The sequence below is a fragment of the Microcaecilia unicolor genome, chromosome 2, assembly GCF_901765095.1.
Source record: "Microcaecilia unicolor chromosome 2, aMicUni1.1, whole genome shotgun sequence".
Lineage (NCBI taxonomy): Eukaryota > Metazoa > Chordata > Amphibia > Gymnophiona > Siphonopidae > Microcaecilia > Microcaecilia unicolor.
The window spans coordinates 250,123,789-250,142,927 of record NC_044032.1 but is presented as its reverse complement, the minus strand read 5'-3'; the positions used below and the strand labels follow the sequence as shown (position 1 = coordinate 250,142,927).

Sequence of the window (19,139 nt, the reverse complement as noted above, 5' to 3'; positions counted from 1 at the left end):
CAGTCGGTACCGCAAGCGGCACCGATGTCGGAGACCTCACCCCAGACAATGGGCCAGCCTGCGCCTCGCTCGACGGTACCGGTGGCGCAAGCACCCCCGGTACCGGAGGGGAAGGGCGCAACAGCTCTCCCAGGATCTCTGGGAGAATGGCCCGGAGGCTCTCGTGCAGAGCGGCTGTGGAAAAAGACATGGAAGCCGATGCAGGAGTCGATGTCAGAACCTGTTCCGGGCGTGGAGGCTGTTCCGGGCTGTCCAAAGGGGAGCGCATCGACACCTCTTGAACAGAGGGCGAGCGGTCCTCTTGGTGCCGATGCTTACTGGGTGCCGACTCCCTCGGCGACCCAGAGCTCTCGGTGCCGACACGGGAAGGGGACCGGTGTCGATGCTTCTTCGATTTTTTGGAACGAAGCACGTCACCGGAGCTTCCCGGCACCGACGAGGAGGACGTAGAATCCAGCCGTCCCTTCCTCGGGGCCGAGGCCGAAGAGGGTCGGTCTCGGGGGGGCTGTACCGCAGGAGCCCTCAGGGTAGGGGGAGACCCACCCGAAGGCTCACCGCCACCAGAAGGGGAATGGAGAGCCCTCACCTGCACTCCAGACGAAGCACCACCGTCTGACGACATCAGCAGACGAGGAGGTCTCGATACCACCGACACCGACGCAGCCTTCCGATGTCGCCCCGATGCAGAGGGCCGATGCCTCGATTCACTCGATGCAATCGGGGGCAAGGATGAAGGTCCGGGCGCCGACGACGTCGAGGCAGTCGATACTCCCGGTGCCGATGCCGACGAAGAGCCCGCGAACAAAATGTTCCACTGGGCTAACCTCGCTACCTGAGTCCGCTTTTGTAAGAGGGAACACAGACTACAGGCCTGAGGGCGGTGCCCAGCCCCCAGACATTGAAGACACGACGCGTGCCTGTCAGTGAGCGAGATTACCCGGGCGCACTGGGTGCACTTCTTGAAGCCGCTGGAAGACTTCGATGTCATGGGCGGAAAAATCGCGCCGGCGAGATCAAAACTCGAAATGGCGAAAATGGCATCACAAAAATAGGGGGAAGAAAAACTTCGACCGAGGCCTAAATAGGGCCTACCCCGACGACGAAAGAAAACTTACCGGGGCAAAAAACTCGAAGTACGGGAGGGGAGAAAACCAAAAGGCCTCCTCCCGACACCTTTTTTTTTTTTAAAGAACAAAGTCGATTGGGGCGCGAACGGCGAAACACGACCGTACCGAGCGCGGACAAAAGAAGACTGGCCGGCACGAGCCGGTTCGAGCGGGAAGACGGCCGCGCATGCGCGGTGCGCATCGGCGCGCGAGGACTAGCAAAGGACTTTGCTAGAAAGTGTTCCGATTGGAGGGGCTGCCGTGGACGTCACCCATCAGTGAGAACAAGCAGCCTGCTTGTCCTCGGAGAATTATCAGGTAACCTGGGATAGCTACAGCTAAAAGCCATTTCATTGGCTGATGGTTCCAACAGTATGTTCAAAGAGGAAGTTTAGCTGAATTGTGTTGACAGAGCTGGTAAGTGAAAATCTGATTGCTTTTTTTGTGTTTGTTTTTATATAAAACATTCTCAGATAGGAAGAGTTTGTGATATGTGAAAATACATTTTGCTTTAATGAAATTGCTAAACTTTAGAGTCAGAGACTTATCAATGAGGGATACATACAGTGCTTTTATTGTGCCGTCCCTGAGTAGGGAAGGCTCAAGGCTGGTTAAGAGTGGCTGTCTGAGGTGTTCCCACTTCCTTCCTAGACCCAGACCATAATAATTTGAGGAGATCGTGGCACGCAGCGCACGTTGGATTTCAGGAGAGGTAGGTGCTGACTCTGAAGGGTTTAAGTCAAAATAAAAAATTTAATATTTTGTTTCATGCAGATCTCTTTTGTTTAAACATAACTAAATGGGCTATAAGCCCCTAATGCTTTTGGTTTTCCTATATTTTGTTTGTGATGACTTATACTGTGCCAAAATTGAAATTTGAAAACTCTTATCTCTACCTGGTCATTAATAAAAGGAGCTCATTGTGAACACTATCCACCCTAAAAGGGTGTTTTGTGACTCTACATGAGAATTGTGATATTATGATCCCTTGTTTCATATTGTTGACGGTCTGCATTTTCCGTATGGGTGGTATATTGGTGTATTAAGGTCTGCTCAGTGTAATATTTATGGTACAGTAAGGTTCTGAGTGTGTTTTTGCACAAAGTTGTGCATAGTGTTTTGCAGTTGAGTGATTGTGGTTAGTATATGCTTTGAGCAACCACTTTATTCTTTGACATATGATACATATCTAATATCTAAATTTAATAAAAGGTATTAATTGTGACTATTTTATTTTTACTTTTTTTTTTTCTGTGTGTTGTCAGACAATTATGGATGTAAGCTCTGCCCCCTGACCACACCCCTAACCCCACCCCCTTTAGCCTCCCCAAACAGTTCGGCCACCGACCGCCTATGCTGATATGTTGACTCAATGCATAGTCCTGCCTTTAGCCTTCACATTGTGCCCCAGCTGTAATGAGTTGCAGCTTTGTGTCTCTGACCCATTCACTCTTCTAACTGATAGTGCCTTTCCTCTTCTTCCTTTGCAGCTTAATAATCAGCTGCTTGAATCACAAGGAGCCCCAGAGTACCCTGAGCACTGAACCATACGGAAGAGGAGAAACACTGGTGCCTATAGGAACAACTAGGGACACAGAAAAACAGACTGCATTGTCAGGATGTGGGAAGGGGTGGAGAAAGGGAAACAACATTAGGAGACATGCCAAATAGGAGAGAATGATGTTTAAAGAAAGAACAATGATTTGGGGCATTGGGAAGTGGGGATTAAAGAAGAAAAGGGATTGGAGTCGGACTGAGGACTCAGAGTTGAGAGAAGAAGTGGCAGAGGGAAAAAAGATATAGGGATTTAGAGGGAAAATAAGAAATCTGGGATTGACAAAACATAGGGATTTTAAGAGGAAATTTCAGGACTGAAATGAAGAGTGGGGAGGGGGTGAGATTTGGGATGCAAGAACTAGGGGACAATAGAGACTGGGTGACTATGGAAAGCTTGAGGTTTGAGTGGGAGAGATGAGGAACAAAAGGGGACTTGGGGACAGGGTGAGAAAGTGGAAACTTGGAGATTAAATGCATTTCTCCCAGTTCACCTTCCTTCAGACACCGCAAATGGAGGGGTAGTGCAGGATCTCTAGCATGCGGGACAGAATAGGGAAATAGAGTGAACAAATATTAGTGTGACAGTACTAACTTGGCAATTGTGGGGGTTCATGACTTGAATTGTGTTAGTCATGACTGGAAGAATATAAAGTATAATTGTATACTTTCTCATGTATTCTCATTATTCATGATGTATTGTAAGCCACATTGAGCCTGCAAAGAGGTGGGAAAATGTGGGATACAAATGCAACAAATAAATAAATATATAAGTAAGAAATACAGAGTTCAAATCTTTATTATTTTAAAGAATATATTTGTCTAAGAAAAATGGGGTTAAGAGTCCAGAGGTCATGCAAATGACAAAAAAAACCTTCTGAGGTGGCGAGGAAGTGAAAAGGGGGTGAAAGGGAATCTTTGAAGCAGTGCCTTAGCCACAGGGGGCCCTTGGAGGCCTGGGCCCCTCCAGAACTGCAGCACCCCTTTATCTTTGCTGACAGGGATGCGGAGGTCCCAGCAACCAAATAATAACAGTGCTGCCGCTCCCCTCCTCCTCATGCTGCTTCCTTTCTGCTCTGAGCATGCGCCGAGACTTCTCGTGAAGAATGCATGAGAAGTTCCAGTGCATGCTCAGAGCGGGAAGGAAACAGAGTGAGGAGAAGGGGAACAGCAGCATGCCTACCAGCAAAAGTATGGATAAAGTGTGCATGGGGGAGGGGGATGGGAGTAGCGAGGACTGCATTGCTCCTCCCCCCAGTCCACCCTGAGCACCCTCAAAATTGCAGGGCTGGCTACATTACTGCTGTGAAGAGTCGCACACTGGGCCACCAGGGACTTGTTAGAAATGCTGGGGGGGGGGGGGGTTAGGGGGGCTGGAGACCCACCTGATCTCCAGCCCTCCCTGAGTCTGGGTCGGGGGGGGGGGGGGGCAGGGGGACCGGAGGTCCTCTGGACCTCCAGGCCCCGTTCTGCCTTGCTCAGGGCAGGGGTAGTTGGGGTCTGTGGTCCCATGGACCTCCAGCCTCTGTATTTGACAGGTCTGGGCTTTTGACAACCCAGACCTGTCCAACAAGTGCGGGAGGATTGTACCTGAGCGCATGCTCGGGCACAATCCTCCTACATGTCTTCCCTATGATCAGAGAGAATTGCGTGCTTAAATTAGCATGTCATTTTCTCTGATCATAGGTTCAATAATGCCCCATACTGTTCCAACATTATTGTTAGAACGCTGTTTTGAACAGCGCGGGGCTTTAGATCATCTGCTTGAGAGAGAACAACCAGGCATCTGAAGAAAAGTGTGTTGGCTGTGCTGGAAGACAAGATGGTAAATATCCAATCCATCCTAGAGGAGGTCAAAGAAGCACTGGTGGGTCAAGGGCATCAGACTGTGGATAACATGCAGAGAACTGTAGTGCAGGAGATAACCATGAATGAATTAAGGTCTCAAATGGAGCAACTAAGAGAGAAACATTTGTTGCATGAGGAAAGGCTTGATGACCAACAAAATAGGAGCAGATAAAATATTGACCAGAATAACTTTATTGTCCATCTGAACTAGCATTAAAGAATCTTGAAGATGATTTATGAATACCAGAAGGGAAAACAATATCTCTTGGAGGTCCAGATGATTGATATGGAGTAGCCTTTAGGCTTGTGACCAGGCTCCCTGAGTAAGCAGAAAGAATCAAGATGGGCTCCACAACTTGCATTGGATGCAGCCATTGTAAGGACCATATGATACTCTATAGTGCTGTAAACCCTGACCTTCTGGGTCACCCTAGGCAGATGCCTAGTTTGCGCTGTAGAGCATGAGAGCTGGTCGGGTACACAATATTTTGTTTTAGGGCGTGGGCTAGAACTGGAGAAAATCCCAGGAGGCTGAATAAGGCTATGCTCCACACACTTCAGTTTTCAAAATAAAAGCAGACCATGCTCTAAACCATAATAACAACTTACTTCAAAAATAGCAGGTTCAAACAATTAGGGACAATTAAGGCAGAGGCGGTATACGTGCAGGGCAGCAAAAACTTTATACACAGTCACTTTCTTCCACTCCTTGTGAGAGCTGTGAAGTTCTCAAACAGATTAAATTTTATACTCCAGTTATACAGCAGCAGATGCCATCAGCAGTTAAGTAAGCGGGGCAGAAGAAAAAATGGCTAAAGATGTAAAGAGAGGTGACAAAACCTTTTTTAGATATATTAGGGAAAGGAGAAAAACTAAGAATGGAATTGCAAGAGGAGGAGTGGCCTAGTGGTTAGAGCATTGGTCTTGCAATCCAGAGGTGGCTGGTTCAAATCCCACTGCTGCTCCTTTTCATCTTGGGCAAGTCACTTAACCCTCTATTGCCTCAGGTACAAACTTAGATTGTGAGCCCTCCTGGGACAGAGAAATATCCAGAGTACCTGAATGTAACTCACCTTGAGCTACTACTGAAAAAGGTGTGAGCAAAATCTAAATAAATAAGACTGAAAGATACTGGTTGGCTGCCAAGGCTATATCTGTGAATGGAGTGGATATAGTGCCGTTCACAGATGAAAGCATTTATAAATGGCTTCAAAATCTGAAAGTGGATAAAGCTATGGGGCCAGATGGGATACATACTGAGAGAGCTCAGAGAACCAGGATGGGATACATACTGAGAGAGCTCAGAGAAGTCCTGGCAGGACCTGTTAAGGATTTATTTCATAGATCTTTAGAGATGGGAGAGGTTCCGCAGGATTGGAGATGAACTGATGTGGTCCCTCTTCACAAAAGCAAAGACAGGGAAAAAGTGGGAAATTACAGGCCGGTAAGCCTCACATCAGTGGTAGAAAAAATCCTACCAAAAGAATCTGATTGACTTCTTCGACTGGGTGACCAAAGAACTGGATGAAGGACATGCGATAGAAGTGATCTACTTGGATTTCAGCAAAGCCTTTGATATTGTCCCTCACAGAAGACTCATGAATAAGCCGAGAGAGCTGAACTTAGGATCCAAAGTGGTGAACTGGATTGGAAACTGGTTGACCGACAGGTGGAGAGGGTGGTAGTAAATGGAATTGGATAGGAGAAAGGAACGGTGAGTAGTGGAGTGCCTCAGGGGTCAGTGCTGGGGCCAATTCTGTTTAATATATTTGTGCAAGACATTGCTGAAGGGTTAGAAGGAAAAGTTTGTCTTTTTGCAGATGACATGAAGATAGTCAACAGAGTGGATATCTTGGAAAGAGTAGAAACCATGAGAAGGGATCTCCAAGCATTAGAAGAATGGTCAAGAATCTGGCAGTTAAAATTTAATTAATACAGTATTAGGGAATATCCAAATATAAACTGGAGCAGTTACATTATAGATACTACTTACATAATACTCCAGAACATCGCATATACTCTACAAAATATTTTATTAGCTTACTACAATCAATTACTCCTGCCACATGCACACCAACCAGTCATACTACTAACCCCTATGTGTTGGCCACAAACAATTTACACAATTATTGATCAAAAACTTTATAAGACCATAAAGTACAGATGTCAAAATAATTGATGAATAATTCAAAATCCAGTCTTATGACAATGGCTGCAATGCCTTCCGTTGTAATCTTCAGAGGTATAAACCTCTCTTTAAGTGAAATGATGCTCAATCAATATACCACATAACTGGATATCATTAACTTTAATCATGTCCAACATTTGTTTCAAACCCTCCTCAATGCACCACGTCCAACAGGAGAATTGGTCCACCAACGCAAGCCAGAAACCAGGGAGTTAGGCAAGTCAATTAGCAGTTCCTCTAGCAGTGCCAAGAAGTGCAGACTGATACACTTGAGGTGTAGAAAAAAGAGATGTATGGGATATGAGGGGAGAGATTGGTAAGCTAAGCTCAGGAGAGGGACTTTGGGGTGATGGTGTCTGAAGATCTCAAGGTGATGAAACAATGCGACAAGGCAGTGGCCACGGCCAGAAGGATGCTAGGCTGCATAGAGAGGGGTATAACCAGCCGAAGAAAGGAGGTGTTGATGCCCCTGTACAAGTTGTTGGTGATGCCCCACTTGGAGTACTATGTTCAGTTTTGGAGGCCTTATCTCGCTGAGGACAAACACAAAGGAATCCTGATAAGAAGAACTGGATCCAAAGAAGCTTAGCAGAAATTAAGTAGGAAAGCCGGTGCTGGGCAGACTTCTACGGTCTATGCCCTAATCGAGGCTGAATAGATTTAGATGGGCTAGAGAGGAGCTATTCAGGGGCTTTCACAAACAACTTCAGAAATTTTAGAACAAGGCCACTGCCGGGGCAGACTTCTACAGTCTATGCCCTAAAAGTGGCAAGGATAAATCAAGATCAGGTATACATATGATGTATCACTTCATACCATACCAAAAGAAAAAAAAGCAGATCAAAAAAGACAAAAAGTAGAACAAGAGGGTAACAGAAGAAGTGGTTTATTACAAGGTTACCCGACGTGGCCACGTTTTGTCCTCAGTCTGCGTCAGGTGTACAAAAAACTAATAGGGGTAAAAAGCAAAGTGAACCCCTAAAAGTAGTCATACAACCACCTTACATAAGTGCTTCCCAAGCTTACTCAGCAGGCTTCGCAATGCTATGTTGACTGAAGAATTGGGAGGTCATTAGGACAGTCAAACAAGGGCTGGTGTTTTTGTTTGGGAATTGTAGAAGTTCTCTTTTCCCAGCTGGGTTCTGTCAGACTCTGCAGTATTTTGGGTTGGAAACTAAAGATGCCTGATGTAACAGCACAGATGAGACATAGGTACTTTTCTCCTTCTCGTATTAGCCCAAAGGTAATGAGGTGGCTCCCCTATTTCCAGCCTCACCACAGCAAGAAATAGCAGATCAGAGGTCTGGGTGACACTTCTGAATCATGTCTGTAAAAAGAAACAGCTTAAATGTGTTGACCGGGTTAATACAACACTGCTGTAAGTATGTCTTCTGTGTCTAAAAGGTTGGAGACATCTTGCTGCAGGGCTCTCCCTGTTATATGGGACAGGGCCCAGAAGGCTGAGACCAACATACCAAATTCAAAGTTAGGAGCTCCCTTATATATGGAGCCTGGGCCTCGACCCCTTCCGTGCCCAGGCTCAGCTCAGTTCAGCTCCCTGACCCAGGCTCCCAGGGACAATTCCACAGGCACCTGCAGTTTGGGGTGTTTGGGAAACACTGGCTCTATCTGGGGTCAATTCAATTCACCCTAAGGAACACATTGTAATCCATAGTTTCTGCAAGAACTCAAACTTTTATTCTCCAACTCTGCAACGGCAGCAAATTCAAACAGTTTCAATAGCCAACTCCAGGTACATAAGTACTGCCACACTGGGAAAAGACCAAGGGTCCATCGAGCCCAGCATCCTGTCCACAACAGAGGCCAATCCAGGCCAAGGGCACCTGGCAAGCTTCCCAAACGTACATGTTATTCCCGGAATTGTGGATTTTTCCCAAGTCCATTTAGTAGCAGTTTATGGACTTGTCCTTTAGGAAACCGTCTAACCCCTTTTAAACTTTGCCAAGCTAACCGCCTTCATCACGTTCTCCGGCAACGAATTCCAGAGTTTAATTAAGCGTTGGGTGAAGAAACATTTTCTCTGATTTGTTTTAAATTTACTACACTGTAGTTTTATCGCATGCCCCCTAGTCCTAGTATTTTTGGAAAGCGTGAACAGATGCTTCACATCCACCTGTTCCACTCCACTCATTATTTTATATACCTCTATCATGTCTCCCCTCAGCCGTCTCTTCTCCAAGCTGAAAAGCCCTAGCCTCCTTAGTCTTTCTTCATAGGGAAGTCGTCCCATCCCCGCTATCATTTTAGTCGCCCTTCGCTGCACCTTTTCCAATTCCACTATATCTTTCTTGATATGTGGCGACCAGAATTGAACACAATACTCAAGGTGCGGTCGCACCATGGAGCGATATAACGGCATTATAGCATCCTCACATCTGTTTTCCATACCTTTCCTAATAATACCCAACATTCTATTTGCTTTCCGAGCCACAGCAGCACACTGAGCAGAAGGTTTCAGTGTATTATCGACCACGACATCCAGATTCCTTTCTTGGTCCGTAACTCCTAACGTGGAACCTTGCATGATGTAGCTATAATCCGGGTTCTTTTTTCCCACATGCATCACCTTGCACTTGCTCACATTAAACGTCATCTGCCATTAAGCCGCACAGTCTCCCAGTCTCGTAAGGTCCTTCTGTAATTTTTCACAATCCTGTCGCGAGTTAACGACTTTGAATAACTTTGTTTCATCAGCAAATTTAATTACCTCGCTAGTTACTCCCATCTCTAAATCATTTATAAATATATTAAAAAGCAGCGGTCCTAGCACAGACCCCTGAGGAACCCCACTAACTACCCTTCTCCATTGTGAATACTGCCCATTTAACCCCACTCTCTGTTTCCTATCCTTCAACCAGTTTTTAATCCACAATAGGACTTATCCTCCTATGCCATGACCCTCCAATTTCCTCTGTAGCCTTTCATGAGGTACCGTGTCAAACGCCTTTTGAAAATCCAGATACACAATATCAACCGGCTCCCCTTTGTCCCACATGTTTGTTTACTCCTTCAAAGAATTTAAGTAAATTGGTCAGGCAAGATTTCCCCACACAAAAGCTGTGCTGACTCGGTCTCAGTAATCCATGTCCTCGGATGTGCTCTGTAATTTTGTTTTTAATAATAGCCTCAACCATTTTCCCCGGCACCGATGTCAGACTCACCGGTCTATAATTTCCTGGATCTCCCCTGGAACTTTTTTTAAAAATGGGTGTTACATTGGCCACCCTCCAATCTTCCGGTACCACGCTCGATTTTAAGGATAAATTGCATATCACTAGCAGTAGCTCCGCAAGCTCATTTTTCAGTTCTATCAGTACTCTAGGATGAATACCATCCGGTCCAGGAGATTTGCTACTCTTCAGTTTGCTGAACTGCCCCATCACATCCTCCAGGTTTACCGTGAAGGACGTAATGGGGCAGTTCTATTCAGGCTTTGTTACTTCTGGCGTTCCTCAGGGGAACGCTCATACCACTTCTTCCTCAGGGTTATTTACAAGAGCAGTCTTAATGAATGAGGCATATACATATATACATTTCTCCCACACATGTTGTCAGCAGGTCCCCCTTCCACTCCTTGGCCTGGGTTGACCCTGCTTATCATATATGTTTCAATGCCAGCTCCTATCTCTTTTGACACCGGTGAACTCCTGTTCTCCTCTCTCCCACAGCCAGGACCTTCTGGATTCACTGTTTCTTTCACTTATACTTCAGTGATAATAACCCAATAAACGGACAGGTACTCCAACATTCTTATAATAAAGGTTTCTCATTTATTTATACCAGTTCATTTGTAGCAACTTCAACAGCACAGCATACTGCATTATCCTAGGTTCCTTGACATTTGTTCACATTCACAATGTCACACAGGGTTATATCCACTAGCTTGCTGCTTATAGTTCAGTCCTTTAACATCACTTTCTCTTCTCAGGTTAATCATCAGTTTCTTACAACACACGGTATTTAACTTCCCATATTCTTAACCTTTTGAGCTACCCGCTGCCACAGGTTTTTTCCCAGCTGCATCAATTCTGTCTTTCCAATTCCAGACAATTTAGGAAATACAGCAGCCAGGAAACCTCTCACCTTAGTACCAGCAGTTTGTGTAAATGCAGCCACCTCCATACTCTCCTCTATATCCTCCTTTTTATCCCATTCCATCTCTTCCTCCTCCTCCCAGAGCTCCCCCAGCTGCTCCTCATCTCTCTGATTAGAAACCATCTCCTAATCCTGCCCCTCCCCCTTCACTTCCTGTGAGTCCTGTATTGGGTCAGGTGCATTGTGGGAATGGTGGTCCCTGGGCTTATTCCTTATTCTAAACTGTCTCTTGGCCACCGGAGGGCGTGCTCCTCCTCTACAAGAGGTTTGTGAATGCCTCCCTATCTCCCTCTGGGGCTGCTCTCGCTTTCCTTGAGACCGTCTTTTCAGTAAACCCTCACAATGTCTATCCTACAGAGTAGTGTTCTTCCCAAAGCTGTTTCTCCTTCTTGTTAACAAACTCAGCAGGTCCAGACCCGCCTCTGGTCTGATTCTTTTCCAGCAGTGACCCCACTGGATCCACCCTGGTCAGGACAAGCTCTTTCCGGCTCTGCCCCCTTGTTCCCGGACTGGGCCTCTCCTTCACCTACCCACAGCTCACACACTCTTTTCCCAGTTGCCGCATTCAGGAGCCACAACCCTTCTTACAGCCAGAGATTACACACCTCCCTTAGGATTACCCTTTTCTCCACAAGGTCTCTTGGCAGGGAACTGTCAAGCAACCAAAGACCCCCTCACCCCTGAGGCTTACCTCACACCTATATCCACTCCTAAACTCTGCCTCCCCTGCAGTGACGATCCTAGGTCGGCTGCCACCCGGGGCGGATCACCAATGTGCAACACCCCCCCCCCCCCCGGTGCAATACCCCCCCCCCCCCGGGTGCATTCTTAGCTGCTGGAGGGTGCAGAGAGCAGCCGCTGGATCCCTGCTCCCTCTGCCCCAGGACAGGAAGTAACCTGTTCCGGGGCAGAGGGAGCAGGGAGCTGGCGGAGCCGACAGGAGCACAGCTGTTTTCTGCACCCCTCCAGCGGCGTGCACCCAGGGCAGACCGCCCCTACCGCCCCGTCCTTGGTACGCCGCTGCTCCCCTATCACTCAACCCATATACACCATTGTCTCCCTACATTTTATTCCTCTAACCTTACCTTCCCCAGGGCAGGGTCTCCTCTCATCCGGGAACATCTCAATCACTCCTCCCAGTGACTCTCCAGGGGACCTCCCCCACAGAAATCCCCATATAATAGGGGATTAGATATATTTTTCTACCTTTCTTTCCAGGAGTGAAACTCCTCCTAGCTTTCTAACTTTCACCAATTAGGGGCTGGGACACTCCCATTTCTTCTGGTTACTGATACAAATCTCACAGCTCACTGAAAAGTACCCTTCTGCATGGCAACCAGTAAGATCAAAACTTCACTTTTATACTTTTCATCATTGGAGAAACCTGGTGGAATTTTCCAGGTTCCAACAGTGCAAAGATGTTGAATTCAGACATTACCACAGTCTGAAGTGAGGTGATGGATAAAGTCTGATACAAAGGCATTAGGTACATTGATTCCATTAGATTTTGAGATCCCATTGTGGCTTTCTTATTTTCAGTTAGGCATAAGGCACAACAGGTACTGGCTGCAATGGTGATATTGACTGAATGTTCTGATGCATTAGTTTTGCACCCTGCCCAGTGGCAGAAAAAGCTTTTAACTGAACAGTGTCCAGAATAATCATTATGAACAAACTTTTGTTTCTCAGTTGGAGTGTAGATTTCACAAAGTTATGCTGAATTCCATTCTCTGAAGACAGAGATGCCAAGAGTGAGTCATTCCAAACAGTGAGATTTGTTTTCAGACATTGTGTCCAGGGAATAAATCTAACACAGTGTGCTTTCTAAATGAAAAGCAGTATCAATGATATTTGCTTTTCTTTGGAAACTCTGAGAGGAAACAGAGTGGAGGCAATATGGATAAATTCTGTAGGCTAAAAATTGTTCTCCACTAACCCCCAAATTCTATATAGTGCAACTTGAGTTGTGCGTGCTAATCAGGTCATATTCTGATTAGCACACACAATTTAATTATCTTAAGCCAATTAGCACCGATAATTGCCACTTAAGCAATTACTGACACTAATTGACATTAATTAGAATTTACGTGCACAACTTTCTAAGCATATTTTGTAAAGTGATGCGTGTAAATTCTAAGACGAAGATTGGAAAAGGGAGTGTGGCCATAGGCAGGTTGACGACGTCCGTGTCAAAGCATATTTTCAAAGCACGTAGCCTTCCAAAGTTCCATAGGTTTCTATGGAACTTTGGAAGGCTAAGTGCTTTGAAAATGAGCCTGGTGCATGCTATTACAGAATACATCTGCTCCACGCCTAATTTAGGTGTAGGCATTTACACCAAGTTTAGCAAAGGGGTAGGGAGTCAGAGTCACTTCCTAATGATAACACCCTTTGGTTGCATTCAGGGACCATGACTGCAAGCTTCTGGAAAGAAGTCTACTGCATGTTCCCAGGTCTAGGACCGTCAGTACGGTGATCATATGATGATGACGGATACTTATAGCCTGCTTCTATCCCTAAATTTAGGTTCAGAATGGGTTAACAACAAGAAAAAGGGACTACATAAGTCCAGGACTACAATAATAAATAATAACTCAAAGTTACTATAATTTCGTAACAAAAATTTTGAAAACAAATACGATATCAACTGTTTACAAAAATGCATATAGAAAAGACATAGTCTACTGGAAGTATATTTCAAAGTTTTACTATTTGGAAGCTGATAGACTTCTCCTGAAAACTCTCAATTTAAAACCTCTAAAAGTGGGATATTGTAACATATGTACAAGTTTATTGATCACTAAAGTCACCCAACAAAATAAATAGGTACAGAGCCTCCGAGCTCTGAGAGATTCTGGGACAGTCTTGGACTTCTATTCTGATTCATTATGAAATTTGCAGTATCAATTTAAATGGGTAGAATCATGGATTACAAATATCACACTGCTTTAGGATGTAAATTCTAAAGCAGGACTGACCATACATTATCCTTTCTGGAACTGAGTAACTTGGCAATGTATAAGTGTGTTGGAGAAAGATATAAAATAAAAGAAGAAAATTCTCCAAACTTGCAGTTGCTAGCACTGCTGCTTTACAGGGGTGGATCACTTTCAGAACCTAGTAAGATTCATCAGTGATAAGCACATGTGGCAAGTGGGGAAGTAGGGGTTACTTACACAGTGTTGTGCAGAAACCACAGGAAAAGGAAGGGTACTCAAAGAAGGAAGAAGGGCAAAGCAGAAGAAAGGCTGCAGCTAGCAAACCTATAACACATATATACTATGCTATTTCCAGATCTTTCCAACATAAGATAAAGCACAGAGTAGCAACATTCTCTGGGAAATGGTCCAGCTGGGTCGGTTTTTGCCATTTAGTACAATTGATGACTCTCCAAAAAGTTGATTCATACTTTTTAATCTTTGGTTCTTCATTGAAACCTGTAATTATACTACCTCTGCTCAGCCGTCTGCTTTGATAGCCCATGCCAAGCAGCATGTGACCTTCCAGCAGTGAGACTACAGAAAACATCATAACGGGAAGAAGCACCCCCAGGAATCTTTAATTATGAGTAGAAATAGAAGCTGCAGCTCACTGGAGAGGTTCAGCAGCAGAAAATGAGGGAGTACCTAAAGGGAGGGGGAGTCTCTGGGATATTAAAAAGGGTATGCTTTGTCAGTTAGGGTTACCAGATGGCTCCCAGTCAAGAAGGACAAGTCTATGCATGCCATGGGACAAATCCAGGAAAGACTCAGACTATAATGATGACCTGGAGTCATTTGGGAACCCCAGTGTTAGTGTACACATGAGAAAAAGGTCATACTCACCTTGCCCATGCCAGAATGAGCATGTCCCATTTTGACAACCACTGGAAATCTGGTTGTGGTGAGCTGTAAAAGAGAGAGATGAGACATAAATGATGGGTGATAAAGCCAATAAAGTCCTAACACTGAAAGCACAGGGCTCTACCACCATAAAGGGCAATGCAGTGCCAATCCAGTGGCTTCAGACTGCCTTAAGTAGTAACTATTTAGCACAGAACAGGTATGGCAAATACAGTTCCCTCATGCTTAACAGAAGATCCCAATCCTAGAACAAGTGCCAAGCTTTTCTGACATACACACTGCTCCACCACAGAACAGGTACAGCACGGGCAGTAGCTGGCTACTGTACCTGCAAGAGTCACACAGAATGCCAGACTTGCCAAAGCTCCAGTATTTGGTAACAGTCTCCCACATTATGATTTGTCACCCACTATTCTGCATCAGAGTGTAAAGTCTTCCTAAGTGTAGGAGATTTTGGAAAGCTGACAGCCCAACTTCTTCCTGCTGTATTTTCCCTGGATCTGTTAACTAGAAATATTGAGTGAGTAATTAGCCACTCAAACATGTACAAATCTGTTATCCCCACTAATCTCTCCTCATTCCACTAGAGCTCTTCTTATGCAAGATGTGTGCAAAAAGAAAAGAGCAAAGCCTCAAGTTCTCACACAACTGAACATCCTGATCCCCACAGCCCATGCTGCTGCCAGTTTGGAAAAGGCAGAATTCCAGGAGGGAGTGTAGGAGGGAGTGAGAGGATAGAGATGGAATAGGCCAGTATCTTGGGTACTCGGTTGGGAAGTGACAAGTGAGGCCTCAGATCCAGAAAGTAGAGGCAATCACCCAGGTGCCAGTAACCCATACGAAGAAACAGATACTTCCTCAGGTTCGCTGGATATTACCACCGTATCAGCTTCTACATATTCCTCCTCTTCACCCTTAAGCCTCACAATGCCATTTTAGCACTTCCTCCTATCACATAGATACCTAAAAAAAAAAAGTCTTGTCACTCACATTTACCATATTGGCTATCTTGTTTTCCGTTTGTATCTTTGCTTTTCTGACAACTTTTCTAGCTTTTCTTACCTTTTCCGGGTATTTTTTGCCTGTCTTCCTCTTTATGCAACTTCTTATAATTTATGAAGGCTAACCTTTTTTTCCCTTACCTTTTCAGCTACTACATTTGAGAACCAAAGTGGCTGTCTTTTCCTCTTACTTTTATGTATTTTTCTAACATAAATATTTACTGCCTTTCTGTGCCGTAGCGAGGGCTAATGACACCCGGGGCGGGTCACCACTGCGCACCCCCCCCCCCGGGTGCAGCACGACGCGACCCCCCCCCCCCCGCTCTGCGGCGCACCCCCCCTCCGGAGCGAACCCCCCTGGAGCGCAACTCCCCCCCCTCGGAGCGCATTCTTACCTGCGGGAGGGCCGATCCGCCCCGAGTGCACGTCACTCGGAGCTGTGTCGGCCCCGCTGGTTCCCTGCTCTCTCTGCCCTGGAACAGGAAGTAACCTGTTCCGGGGCAGAGGAAGCAGGGAACCAGCGGGGCCGGCACCCCCCGAGCGCGTGCACCCTGGCCGGACCGCCCCTCCCGCCCCCCCTTCCTACGCCACTGCTGCCTTTAAAAATAGCTGTCCATTGCTGTCATATTTCCTTCAGCTGTCCCCATCTAACTCCTCCTTGAAGTATTCCTCCGTCTTGACAAAGTTAGTTCTTTTGAAGCCTAGAATCTTCAATCTTCAATAAGCCCTTTCCTCCTGTGTCTTAATATAGAACCACACTATTCGGTGATCACTAGAAGCCAAATGATTACCCATCATAACATCAGAAACACTCTCCCAGTTTGTAAGCACCAGGTCCAGAATAGTTTCATTACCAATTGCTAGAACAGTTCTTCCTGTAACAAATATAAGATCCACTTGCATCTAGATGACCATGCAGCAGGGATACCCCAATCAATGCCTGGCATATTAAAATCACCTATTAGTAGTACTTCCACTTTTATAGCTATCTTGTGAATGTCTTCAATTAAATCTCTGTCCATTTCTTCTGACTGTGAAGGCGGATTGTATATGATACTAATGTAAATACATTTCCATTCCCCCTTTCCATATTAACCCACAGTGCTTCTTCTTTACTCCATATGTCCTGCAATTCTGTTACTTTAATACTATTATTAACATATAATGCCACTCCTCTACCTTTTTTCCTACCCTGTCCTTCCTGAATAGATTAGGTATAAGTATATATCCCAGTCACGGTTCTCCATGCACCATGTCTCTATGTCCGCCACTAAATCCAACTTGGCTTTTACCATTTACAGCCTCTAGATCTAGAAATTTGTTTTCCATACTACTGGCATTGGTATACAAAGCTCTCCAGATATTACCCCCTTTTTCCCATTTCTATAAAGATATTTGATGTCTTACATTCCTGAGGGTTATTAATGACTTCAGGACATTTTTCATGAAACCCCAGTGATGTAGTTTATGGTAATAAACTATATGTGATATGTAGTAGACTGTGATTTCTTCATTGGTGTAAGGCTCTAGTAAACATACAGTTCCTGAAAAAAATGGAGTTGTGAAGGCTCTTTTTAAATAGGTTATTGAGGGAGGAATTGGACGTCCAGGTCAGAAATTCTCAATTTCAGCAGAAAATAAGAATGGCATCTCTTGGTATCTTCTACCTCTAAATACTAGCAAATATACATGGAAGTGGCAATTTTGCAACCTCCATATATATGTTACAGCACTTATATGTATAGTTACAGGATACTGGGCTAGATGGGCTGTTGGTCTGACCCAGTATGGCTATTCTTATGTTCTTATCCATTTAAAAAGTTGAAGGCACAAATAATTCTGCTCACTTTGGGACAGGCATACAAGCCGATTGTGTCAATATATATGTTTCCCATTCTAAAATGGGATATACATGTATAAAGTTAGGAACACCTAAGCCATACCCCCTTGAAATCTCTGTATCCCAGCTATCTCCATATGTGAACAGCAGCTTTCTGAATGTGCCATTTATATATGTAGCTAATCTACATATCTAAATGCCACTATTTATACACAGAACTGCTCCAAAAATGACCTTATTAGTGTCACAGCCTCCAAAGATTCTCTTAAAACAGGGTGATTGTTTTTCATATCTAAATTATTTTAATAAAATGAATTCAAGAAGTCACATGTTTTTAGTTACATATTTATGTACTTTGCAGGTTAATACCTTATATCTGCTTATGTGATTAACTCAAGAAGTGGTGGGAAGAGGATCATGACGCAATCAAAATTTCCCTCTCACAGAATGTTAGGCTTTCGCAGTTCTGAAACACCATTAGGGAGGTTAAAGAGTTCAGAGCATGACTGAGACAGCGAAAGGAGGGGTGGAGTGATCAGTGCTGGAAAGCATCTGTGGTTTCCTGAAAATAACGTTTCTTTCTGCACTGACTCACTACCAGCCATTCCTTCATCACGTTTCTTAAAGAAAAGAGGTGAGACAGTAGGACGACAGATCTGGAAGGAGCTGCACTATATACAAAACTTTGACCAGACATTATTTTGTAAGAGAGAGGTTTGAAATAAAGTAACTTTGTGCCCTCACATTGTCCACTCTGCTAATTCCATACCCCGTGTAACAATAATCCCTTTTGGTGATGCCAGCCTGTGGTCTGTCTTCCAGTTCTCTCTATGCTGGGCAAACTTCTAAAGGCCAAGAAGGCAATCTAACTGCAAAATAAAATAAATGTCAACATAAGGCAGGGGCATCATCCTCCTTGCAGAGCTCAGCAAAATCTCAGGGCCTGATATTCAAAAAAGCTGAGCTCCTAAATTTTTAGCCTTAAGTTAGGCTCCTAAATTTGTGACCTATTTTCACCTAAACTTAGGAGACTAACCTGCTTATAATCGAAAGAGAAAAACGCCCAAGAGCCGACCTAAATCGGGAGATGGACGTTAATCTCACAAAAACGAGTAAATCCATATAATCGAAAGCAATGTTTCAGTGCGTCCGTGTCGCTCGTACGTGGACGTAAAAACGCCCAAATAAGAGGCGTGTCGGGGGCGTGTTAGGGGCGGTGATACGACGTGGACGGGTACAACGTATAACGAATAGCGAAATGGCTCTGGTTGAGCGGGAAGATGGGCGTAATATGATGGACCCGAAATAAAAGCGACCAGAGCAAGGGGGAAAGCGTCTTTAGACTCATTAGCGATTGTGTGTAGTTGGAGAGTGGCGATATTGTTGGTGGAAGAGCTGAAGTGGTGGTTGCAGAGAGAAAGCCGAGCGTGTTCAGTACCTGTGACGGTCGTCTGTGTGCCCTGCCTCTTTTTGTGTCTTACCCTTTCACCGTTCCTTACTCCTACTCCTTTGCTCTATCGCCCCTTCCCCTCCCCCTCCCCCTCCCCCTCCCCATTCACTCTTCCCACGTGTATACTGTATTCCCTGACCTCCGTTTGTCTCTGTGTGCCTGTACTGTTTGGCGAGTGAGTGGCCAGAGGGGCG

The 19,139-nt window shown here is 45.1% G+C and overlaps 1 protein-coding gene across 2 annotated transcripts in view; it reads right to left on the bottom strand.

The window, feature by feature from the left end:
* SYN1 (synapsin I) overlaps nucleotides 1–19,139 on the bottom strand; it is a 557,871-nt gene that overhangs the window by 138,583 nt on the left and 400,149 nt on the right. For both annotated transcript variants that reach the window (XM_030193892.1, XM_030193893.1), the window contains exon 6: nucleotides 14,637–14,699. In XM_030193892.1, coding sequence (XP_030049752.1) covers nucleotides 14,637–14,699 — 63 coding nt within the window. The remainder of the gene's footprint in view (nucleotides 1–14,636; nucleotides 14,700–19,139) is intronic.